We start from the raw sequence: 12,010 nt of genomic DNA, 5'->3' as shown, positions 1-12,010 counted from the left end.
TTAAATAAGACAGTGATTTTTTTTTGTTTGTTTCTTTTAAATGGACCTGGTAATCTAAAAATAAAATCTACTATAATGAAACATAATTATTTTCAAACTGTTGAACACAAACTGTCTCTTAGTAGTAGTAATAATAGTAATGAAAAGTCAACTTATCATTTGCATGGCGTTTGAGGGTATTAGTCCAATATTGGCTTCCAAACCAGTTGTGATACAACAAAAATGATTGGAAGTACACGTTCACGTTCTTCTTCTTCTTTTTGACTTCCAGGCGATGCATTTTCTGGAAACAGTAAAAGCTATGTCAATACATTTCATGGAACTCTGACTTAATTTCAAGTTTGTTACATTTCCTGAAAGACAGAGTAGATACGTTCAAATTCTTAATGCAAAAAGGTTACCAGTATCAGTACAGAAACATGTCCACAACACCTGTAAGTTGCCCTTCTACAGAGTAAAAAAAAACAAAAAACATGCTTGTGGTTGACAGTTAAACCCCTACTGCATGTTGTTCTGTATGCCAAAATTAAAAGAGGCTACATGAGGGACTGAAAACTTAATTATTTTAGGCTAGGTGAGGCTGTCAAGATCATGAGGCCTCCAACAACCCCACCAAGAGTGGTGAGGTCAAGGTCAAGGATGATAACATCAACCCTCAATATGAACATGGTTCACCAGCACCCTTTTCTTAGCATCACAGACTGGACTCCATACACAAAGAACTTTGTTTTTAGCCAGTATCTTAAAGTTATTATAATGGCTATGGCTAACGAACTCATGGCCAACAGTAGGCTATAAAATTTTAGGGGAAGCGATGGGTATCACTGAATTTAGACTCTGGGAACATAAAACAAGAGAAACTTTATAGGATGTAAAAAGCCAGTGTAAAAATAGAAGTGTTTAGCCAGTAGCACGTTAGACCTTGCAAAAATCCTCCATTTTAAATAATATATTGTCAATATAAAATAAAATGAAATTAAGATGTGTGTTTTAACCCACCCAGATATCTACTACATTAATGTGTTGCATTACTTATTTCAGGTGACTCTGGCTTTAAATCATCGAGCAAGACTGGATGTTTCTTTTACCATAGCATAGGCCTATATAGCCTATGTACCTATGTGTTTGTTTTTTTGTTAATGTTAATATTACTTTGTTTCACTGCAATTGCAAAGACTCATGGAGCAACAGTGTGTGTACGGAGCCCAGCAGAAGCAGCCTTTGTGCGGCTGTTGCTGGGAGCTCCGGCCAATCAAAGCCGCAGCGCTTCCATACAAGTAGTTCAGGGGGCTGGAGAAGCATGACATCATGCACAGCTCCGGCCCTCTCAGCGAAAACAAAGATTGAAACATCTTCATCTCACTACAGAAAACCACAGTCGACGACAGCACCGTCCGCACTGTGATAATTCCGCGGTCCCATCCGTACATTTACGCCGGGGAGGCTGAGCCCTGGTACCCGGTGGTGTGCGGAGCGGAGTCTGGGAGGGGCGTCCGTCCGTCAGTCCAGGGGAATGGCGGATGGGGAGGCCGCCGCGTCTGTGGAGTGGGGCAGCAGCGGTGATGGGGGTTTAACAGAGTGACATCCCCACCTTTGCATTTTTTGATTTCCACCACCGTGTAGCTTTGGTGTTCAGCTCTGGCCATGGATCCTGAGAAAAAGTTGACATTCTGCCTCGGGTTGAAGGCTGAGGAGGTAAATGCACTGCACAGCTTTCCTTTTATGCACGCACTGCTGTCAACAGCTGGGCTTTAGTGATTCTGCAGAGCAACATGCTTTCCTCCGCCTGTGGTGTTGTTTCTGCTGCTGCTGTTATTGTTGGCAAACAATTGCCCCAACTTGTTCTGTGCATATTTGTCTTTTAATTTCTTCATCTTTTTTTTTTTTTTTGACTCAAGACTCTGCATTTTTGCACCACTGCAGCAAATGATTTGTGTTAAGTAAAGTCAGTCAGTTAGGGGGTCCTGTTTGTTTTGTAGTCGGTGGAAAAGGCTGTATATGTGTGAGGCTGGGGGTCAAGTTTTGGATTTTTGGATTTTGAATTTGGGTCTTCTAACACACCACATAATATATATATAAAAAAAAGCACAGACTTGTAGTCAACTTTCTTTGGGAGTCATAAGCTATAGGTTATTATTGATTTCAGTGGTAGTGTGGGACATCCTGCATTGTGTTGTGGAAACTGCTGTTATAGATTTTAAGTTGATTCCTCGTTTCTAGCGTTGTAGCATTGAGAAGTTCGAGGTAATGCACCAAGGATTTACCACTAATTTATGCAGGCATGATTACAAGAGGTTTCCCTGCCAGACCCTTATAGCCTCATAAATCTAATGTACAGTTCCTTGTCCAGGAGAGGAAAGGCATACTGCTGAGTCAGGATACCACTATTTCACAGAGGATGATGTTTCCTGAAACAAAAGTTAACAAACGGTCAACGCATCACTGCACAGAACACCACCATGTAAGCAGAGAAAATGAAATCACTGCAAACGAGTATGGATATCATGGAGTGAGACATAGCTGAGGGACTCAAATCACAGTATTGATGATGAGAACCACTTGGAACAGCACAGTGTCATGTGCTGCTCACTGTTGTTGGCTGTGACATGCTCACACATGCGATATTTCGTTGCTTCCATGGCAACGTCAGTTTGTGTCTCAAGTAAATATTCTGCTTTTTTTAGGAACTTGGGTCTCATATCCTCACACAGGCAGTTGTGTGAAATGTTGCCTGACACATTGTGACAGCAGTTGGAGAACAAGATTGGAGAATAAGACTTTCACCTTGCCTTTATACACCTTCATGACACTTTTTAGGGTTTAACATCCCAGGTCATAATCTTGACTACATTACATAAAATCAAGTTTTCTGCGCAGGGTTCTCACTTTCCCTATGAATATCGGACATTTCACTAGACATTTCTTGTGTGGCAGTTTGCAGAAATGTGCATATCACCGTATAATCATCTTACAGCTCTTTACAGTCATTTTTAAAAAAAAAACTTTTATTTGCTGCTCTGATCTGCTGTATAGCCCTTTGGGACCCCAGAGGTGGAAATCATTTGTGGTTAGTCCGTGGTCTCTGGGAAAGCCTGAATGATCTCCTCACCCTCCTTGTGCACACACTTGGTGCCATGTGGTGGGCTTACCACAGGAACTCAGCTCCACATCACGGATGCCAGGACATTTCCCCTTTTCACTCTGACTTTCTTAGTGTACTCTTTTCTTAGAGTATAGAAACTCAGTTCCATGAACACGCTGAGGTTACGCTTGACAGTTGGATTTATCTCTGAAACGTTGTGGTTGCACAATAACCACCAGTGATGTGCACATAGAAACGCAACATCAGAAACGCAACTTCTGCAGAATATTATTTATCTATGATTAGCTGGAGCACAGTAAATGAAAAGCAGTCGTAACAGAAACAAGCATTAAATCATCTTAAATCTTGAGACAAACACTTGGAGGCCAACAATTGCTCGTAGGGATGTGATTAATCAGCACTCTTGTAGAGCTTGGTAACAGACCGACCTTTTCCCCCTTAGACACGTGTCTGTTATTTCTGTTTGTATGCTGCTTATTCTTTGATCTGATTAAATCAAAAATTCAGCTTTTTACTATTTACACAAAAATGCTGTCTAGAAAAAAATGATGTATACATTTCACTATCAATTATGTAAATATTGTATGAGGTGTAAAATAGTGCTGACGATCATGTGTTCATTGCCATATACAGTATAATATGCTGCCTGCCACCAGATCAATATCTGGCAGAAAACCTGACTTATCTGTCCTGTGCTCTGCAGGCTGCAGTGCCAGTTGCTTTTTTGGAGCCTGTGTATGTCCTTCATTAGACATTCCTCTTTCACCATAGTATCATGTAATGCTTGGCCATGCAATATTAATAAACCTGTGGCTGCATCGGGTATTGAAGAGGAGTTTACTATGCACAGTTTTATATGATATGCCACAGCAGATATGTCACTTGGCCAACAGCTACTGCAGCTACAATGCACAGCCTAAGAGTGAAGAAGAGTGTGAACAGACAGCAGTTGTGATTCTGTACTCGTTAATAGTTGTGCATGCATTGCACACATTGCACACACACAAATACACACACATACCGCAGTCCAGGGACAGCATTGTTTGTTAACAAAGGAGGTCTCATTTACGTGGCTGCAGTTTTGGTGTTAAACAAGGTAGCGAGCCCCCATTGTCTCCACATATTTTTTGTTTTTTTTTGACAGTAGCCCCAGCAGAGGGCACATGCACACACACACACACACACACACACACACACACACACACACACACACACACACACACACACACACACACACACACACACACACACACACACACACACACACACACACACACACACACACACACACACACACACACTTTTTACTCACAGTGGGCCTGCCTGGCATTTACCGAAGCGTGAGCAACACTCTGAATTTTGAAATCTGCACAGGGACAGAATAGCATTTGGGTAGCATAAACACACATATGGTGTAGTAGTATTCATCACCACTGCACACAAATCACTGTCGACCATTACGACTGAGGGTTTTATCGCCTATGCTTTGATGATAGTTGAATAATTGATTTGTGAAGCAAAAAGAAAAGAAAAAGAATAAAAAATGTGCAGGTTGCAGCTTCTTTGTCTGACTGTTGGTCAGATAAAAAAAAAAAGTACCATATAAAATATGTATGATGACGCTTTAAAGCACATGTGTGTTTGGAGAAAACAGGGAAAGGTAAACTAGAAAGCATGCAAGGTTTTAGTAGCGTGTCTGCTCCCTTCTGTCTGCCATGTCGACAACCCACACACACACACACACACACATTGGGGAGAAACTCGTTTGTTAAAAAGCCGTTGACCTTCCTGTCTCCTTGAAGGACCTGGAGTACATGGCAGCCAGTGTCTTCAGCGGAAAATCAGCCTTTTAATTTGCCTTTTTTCTTTTTTTTGTCATCCTTGATCAGTGGAACGAAAATACAGTATCGTCTTGTGCCCTTGACAGCTGAAACATGTCGAGCCAGGCTTTCATTTTTCCTGTCGTTTACATCCTATCATTTCTTCTTTCTACCCAACTGCTCCGTCTTACAGTAATAACCATCGTGTGTCTCTTGTCCTTCACCAGATGACCATGTCCCTGCGGGGGCTGGACGGTACTGAAACCACAACGGTATGGAGCTCGACCTTCAACTACAACTAAACATGTCATGCCACTAGACAATATAAAACATTGTCCACATGAGTTTAGAAAAAAAAAAAGAAAAAACCTCCAAGCGGTGGTTGCTATGGCAATGCATAATTACTTGTTAGCACTTCAGAGTCTCATGTGTGGTAACTATGTACATACCAGATTTAGAAACCTCTCCTTGCTGCATTATTATTGTGAGTTATGCTTTTGCTCTAGTGCCTCAGTTCTTCTGAACACTCTTTTTGCCCAAGTATTCTTTCTGGCTTTTTATGACATATCAAACATTTAGTATTTCATATTCACCCCTCACCTGCTTGTGTCCTTTACAGTGACTTCCTAATAACTTAGATGCAAGTGTAAAATTTATGGAGGTCTTTTTTATTTTTCTTTCTAGGTGGTGACCGTTACCCAGAAGGTAAGGTGAGGTGTACACAATTAATAAGGTGTGGAATTTGTTTAAATTTACCTCAACCTGTTGCTGCCATCTGATAGAAATGATATTAAAACTGCAAAAAGGGTGGTCTTTCATACCAAGGAATTCATCATGGAGAATTATTACCCACCATAAAGCATTTTTAGCTCTGTTCAGCTTATTGTTTTGGTTTGATGGCCAGCAACTGCACAGTCTTGGTTCATTCTCAGGCTCGCATCAATCCCGTTAATAGCTGCCACAGACAGCTTTCTTCAGCAGAACAGCAGACAGACACAGTTATCGATTAGCTGCCGAGCATTTAATAGCTACAGAGCAGGGTTATTCCCTCAGAAGTCGCCGGAAAACAACCCCAGCGAAGTCAAGTTTTGAGATCCAACCACTGGATTTGTTCGCTTTCGCCTGTCATGTCATGTAGATGTTTCACCTGTCATCACGTGACAGTCAGGCGATAACAGGTGGTCGTATAAAGCGGGTGATTGTGATTCCAGTCTCTGTTAAAAGGCTGATATCAGATGTTATGGCCTCCTGTTTGGTCTTGACTTCATCTTCTGGTTAAAAGGGGCGTAAAAATGCTAATAAGTAGCCTAGTCCTTGAGTTCAAGGTAAATTGTCAAACCTGTTTTGCCAAGGTTGAGAATGAAGTCTCAAAGCCATACATACATGCCATTACAACTTTCCATCTGCAGTGACATTATTCCCACTGTGGTTATGTTGTGATGTGATGTGTTGTCCACTAGGTGGTGAAGCAGCACGGGAGTTCTGGTAGCCAGCCTGTAGTCAGCCCCAAGTACTGTCCTGGAGTAAACAACAACCCGGGTTACCTGTGTGAAACAGGACACTGCTGCGGAGAGACAGGCTGCTGTACCTACTATTATGAACTCTGGTGTGAGTCAACCTACTGACTTTCTTGGCCACTGCCTCACTGTAGACAGGGGCCTGAGGGTGATAGCTGTAATGTGAAACGTTGTATGTCACAAGGGTAAAATGTCCAAAAACCACTGATGTTGTGAGCTTGTAACTGAGCAGAGCAGAACAGAACTTTAATGTGTGTGTGTTTTTTTTTTGTTTTTGTTTTTTACACTGATGAACATTCAGGTTAATTTCCTGCTTTTATTTTCTTTCAGGGTTCTGGATTCTGTGGACGGTGCTGATCCTCTTCAGCTGTTTCTGTGCTTACCGCCACCGCCGGGCCAAGCTGAGGATCCAACAGCAGCAGCGACAAAGAGAGATCAATCTGATCGCCTATAACGGAGCCTGCAACTACCCTTCCTCAATGCTGGACCTCAGTATGTTTATGGCGTCTCTGATGTGTAGATTTTAATGTGTAGCTCTGGTAGCACAGGTTGTCTCCACATTTTACATGTTCTGGATTAGGAAACACAGACCGACCCACACAACTAGGCCTGTATTAAGAAATAGCCTAGTTGTTAAACTGCTGTTAAAGAGGAACTATGCAGGATTTTTAGCTTCATTTTGCAATTTTTTTACCTTAATTAAACAGCTTTGGAGTAATTGTGATGGTTTAATGAATCACATAACTTTTTACGAGGGAGAATGGAGGCTCTCTGCCCTCAACGTAGCTCTTGTATGAAAACCAACCCAGTTCTCGTCTCTGCCCACTGCGTCACAAATGTGCCCCGTAGCCCGCAGTCCCTGGTTTATGACAGATAAGACTTCACAAATATACACATCGTAACATCGTATATGATATATAACGTTATGTAGGCTACTGCTCTATGGATTGATGTCTCGCCGGCTTTGTTGTAAACAAATGCACATGGCCGGGAGGAGGGTTAGCAAAACAGCGGGAAAGTGACCGGACTTGGATAGTTCCCCTTTAATATAATATTGAGTGTTATAACATTGACATTACACCAAACACAACAAATTCAATTTGATAATACAATCATAATGTTACATCAACATGAACATGGAATATTGATGTTCATTATACAGCAAATATTGTTTAATTTGAGCACCCATTCCACAAAGAAAAGGTAGAGACTTTGCATTTGAAGTACATGTTAGAAACATAGCATCATATGTTGGACAATGGCCTCAGTATTATGGAATAAGGCTGGTGTTATTCTACATTTTTCTTAACTCTCAATGTGCTCATCTATGTCTCTCAGTTCTTGCTAACCTCCAGAGCCTGTCACTGTGTTGTTACTCAGCTCCAAGCTCATTGGTGTCTTCTCACCAATGGGCTTGGTGTACAACAGGCCATTAAAAGCAGGGTTGGAGATCCTATTCTGGAGCATTTTTTACTAAATTGCTTGAAATCCTCTTTATACTCCGATTGCAACCAATTCATTAAATGCTTTTTCACAAAGATGAAAAAAGTCAGTGACCTGTGGGACAGACACTCCTGTAAAAACACCATCCAATCATCTTGAACGCAACGTTCAAGTCAATTGGACCTCTGTCCCTGCCTCCCTCCTCTCCACATCAAAGTAGTTCAGTAAAGAGTTGGAGAGTTTTTGTCTTTTGGCTGAAAAAGGTTCCTGACAAATCCACAAGTAAAGTCAAACCTTAACTTGTGGATTGTCAAGAACGTTTTTCAGCTTAGGATACACACTTGCTCTAGTTACTGCCACAGGACACCCAGTAGAACTGATGTGCTCTTAAAAGTTTATCAGTGGAGGTTTGTTTTAACAGTTAAAGAACGATGAACTCTTGCCACTTTGCCACATCTGAGCCGATCTTTCCTTTGTCTTCAGGTTTCCTCGCTTCCTTCAAGTTGCCCTCCTATGAGGAGGTGGCTGCGCAGCCCAGCACCCCTCCTCCGCCTTACAGCTCCGTCTTCGCCCTGCAGGGAGGTATGGGGGGTCCTAGCTCCTCTTTCCCCCATCATCACCACCACCGTCACCCCTGCCCCCCTTACCTGGGCCCCGGCCCCAGTGGCCTGACTTCCTCCCAGAGCTCTGACAACTGCTACACCAGCTGCTCCTGCGAGTCGTGCTCCCTCACCTCCCCGTCCAGCACCTCCTTCTCTGTGCAGGTGACGGACGAGACGTACGACAGCAGCCGCCTCTCTACGCCCAGCGAAGCAGGGGGCGACTGCTCCATCATGGGTCCGTCGAGGGCCGGGGCGGCCTTTACTCAGACGCCCTCCCCGCCACCTCCATCGCAACTTCCGCCTGATGTCGTACCCGCGGCCACCCCAGATGTCATACCCATGCAGAGACGTTCCATTGGCGGTGAAGGATTTTCACCTCCGGCGCCACCACTGTCTCTTCCTTTACACTCTCGTCCGTCACACCCTTCTCGCCTTCCGCTTTCTCCCCTCATCCTGTTATCTACCCTCCCTCCTGGTCAGATCCACCCTCTTCTCCTCTCAGACCCACTTGGGGCCATAGCTGTGAAGAAAGAGATGGAGGAGGCCTCACCTAATGGCCCAACTCCCAGGCCCACGGCGTCTCCCCCTAAACAGGCTCTCTTCTCCTCAAACGTGGCCGTTTTCACACAGTGCAGCAGCAAAGAGGAGCAGAAACGAGAAAAGGAAGAAGAGGAAGAGGAAGAAGAAGACGATGAGGAGGAGGACCACTTCCGGCATCGTCGTCTAACGGGCGACTCGGGCATCGAGGTGTGTCGCTGCCACGTGAAGAGAGAGGAACAAGAGGAGGAACTGCAGAAGGTGCATTTAGCTAAAGGGGGTAAAGAAGATGTGATGGCGGAGGAGAGGGCGGATGTGCTGCATGACAGCGTGGACTGCTCCCTCCGAGCCAAGACCGGCGGGCAGTCACCCCTCCTGGACGACTGTGTGGAGCAGCAAGGCCACGTGTCCTCGTCCTCCTCCGGTGTCATCCAGAAGACAGGCGAGGCCATCATCACCATGGAGTCCTTGTAGGCCAGCAGCCCGGCGATACGTCGTCGGATAGTGAGATATTAATGTGTAATGACGTCATTACAGATCAAGACTAGTCAGTGAGAGGTTGAATCACTGAAGAAAAGTCTTGGAGGTTTTAATGGTTGTGAGCCATGGAGCAGGTTAAGAAATAGATCCACTTATTTCCTGCAGTGTGTTCTATTTCAGAGGAGAAACAGAGGGCTGAGAGTCATATTTTGTAGTTACTACATTTGGTTTGTGGTTTAGGAGAAAGGAAAGCATATCTTGTTCTCTAAAGTGATGAAAATAATTGTTCTTTCCCTTTCTCCATCACTTTCCCACATGCTAACCAAATTCATTCTGACAAGTGGCTCAGTGTCAACATACCAACATCCTTCTTACCTCTCTTTACTCTGCATGACAAAACATTGCTAAAATTAGCAATTTAAGCTCTTTGCAATGAAATCCCTGATAGTCTGTGGTTTTCAACCCGGGGGGGTCAGGGTCTAAAGGTGAAACTGAAAGGTCATATGAGGATTAAACGTTTAAGAAAGGAAAAAAAAAAAGCTGTACAGAATTATATGATATTTTTCTGATGTTTCTCTAATCTTTCCTTTTTTTTAATGTGAAATTACAGATTCAACAGAATTACAGATGATTTAGCTTAAACAATCTGAGAAGCAAAAATCAATCCTTGGTGGAATTGCTAAGAAGTTATTATGCAATGTATGATGATGGATCTCAACAAGATATTCTTTAAATTTAGGGATCATATGGCAAAAGGTTCAGGGTCACTGCCTTATGTCATATAATAAAGCAGTGAATCGATCAACTTTAATAACCAGAGACAAGACTGTTTATCTTAAATTCTACTTTAAGAAATATGATTCTTGAAGTAAAAACCACAGAACTGTGTTTTCAAACGAGCTCAGTAACAAGCATCATATAATCTTGTAGCTTTTAAAGAACTGAAAACAGTTCAGAAATATTGATCAGTGAAATACTCAACACGTTATGTTGTAGGGTGAATTTCTGCTTTCACCAGCCTACTTCCCTCTGTTCATCAGAGGACACAATGATAGAAGGCAACTATTCTGACTGATACCAGGGGTGTGTGTTTTCTACATTTATGTCTTATATTCCCTTAAGGAAAAGGGGAGCAAGCATTGATTAAAATGTGTTTGGGTGGCGCAGCTTTACAATGGTATTATGACTATACATTGTTGTTTCAGACTGTTAAATGAATAAACTGTATAATTACCTGACTGTTTGGACTTTGGATGTAATGTATTTGAACATGTTCCTATTTGGTCATTGCCTTTTTTTGTTTGCAAGGCAATGTAAATCTGATTCCTCTGCAGATGGACTATTGAGTTTTTTAAGGCAGAAACTTTAAGCCCAATTTCATCACTGATAATGAATGTAAAAGGTTATGTATTGCAACAACAACAAAAAAGATTTAAATTGTTTACGGAGAGTTTTTATAGCATGATGCTTGACTGAAAATTTCTGGAAGATGTGTCAAAAACAGCAGCAAGGCAATACAAACTGCCAGGTGTGGGCTTTGAGACAACACTTTTGAAATGAAGTTTCCATTGTTGTGTGTAACACTTGTAAATGTGAAGAGTGAAGGTTTAAAGTCACAGTCAGTATCATGGGTTTTTTATTTTATTTTATTTTATTTCCACTGTGACTGAAGTTGGACTGCTTTCCTGTACATGTACCCCAGTTGATCTGTCTTTGTGCATGAAGCCATTTGCCATTTGATGTCCAATTGTACAGAGTCTCTCACTAAGAATAGTCTCTGCCTGAGGAAGTGCAGTGTGACACCTTTGATCGATACTGTGTCTCAGTATTTTAGTGGGAAGAGCACATGTGTATTCTCTTGTGATTGATTAAGTCCAAACTGTACTTAAGAATAGGGCAAGTTTTAGAGGGAAACAATGTCTCAAATCACATTTTGTACATGTTTGTCTTGCTGTAGTTATTATGAGACGGGTGTCTCTACTTCATTGACAAGATGCCACTTTGCTGTGTCGCCTCGTTGCAAAGCCGAATTAATTGTCTCGATGCTTTCAACTCATTTATAGTTCTGTGGGCAGAAAACTTTTGCCTCGATTCAGCTTTGTAAAACCTTTATTCATCAAAGACAAATCACGCGTGTTGGTGTGTACCTTAAAAAAGGTGTGTAGGGAGTGAGGTTTGTATTGCGGTGTGGTTCTGTCATGCGGGTCATCTTGGTAGCCCTTGATCTTCTCTGTTCAAAGCTCTTGTGCAGTGACTCACAGGTGTATCTCTGAGGTGACAGACTTTTCATCCTCTGAGCACATCCACATAAAAGCCTTCTGGCTTTTTTTTTGGCTTAAGTCAAAGTTTTTATTTTCATTAAAAGATGAAGATTTTTTTTTCTGTTTTTTTTTTTTTTTTTTAAGTATATGGTGCCTAGATAAAAATAGACTTTCTCTTAGGCATTCTGTAGTTTAATGCTGCTATGTGAATGTGTGTGTTTTCTGGAAATTGTGTATAGTCTTAACA

General features: G+C 42.3%; 1 protein-coding gene across 1 annotated transcript; it reads left to right on the top strand.

The window, feature by feature from the left end:
* The first annotated feature begins 1,576 nt into the window (after window positions 1–1,576).
* LOC310984237 (uncharacterized protein) lies at window positions 1,577–10,481 on the top strand. Its single transcript, XM_083969401.1, has 6 exons — window positions 1,577–1,695; window positions 5,151–5,195; window positions 5,608–5,628; window positions 6,384–6,531; window positions 6,771–6,932; window positions 8,367–10,481. Exons 1-6 carry the CDS (start codon window positions 1,645–1,647, stop codon window positions 9,494–9,496), a joined length of 1,557 nt encoding a protein of 518 aa, XP_083825527.1. The 5' UTR covers window positions 1,577–1,644; the 3' UTR covers window positions 9,497–10,481.
* Window positions 10,482–12,010: the final 1,529 nt, after the last annotated feature.

This window comes from Trachurus trachurus, assembly GCF_905171665.1.
Source record: "Trachurus trachurus genome assembly, chromosome: 1".
Lineage (NCBI taxonomy): Eukaryota > Metazoa > Chordata > Actinopteri > Carangiformes > Carangidae > Trachurus > Trachurus trachurus.
Note: the sequence above shows the minus strand (reverse complement) of the source record. Positions and strands in the feature narration are given on the sequence as shown.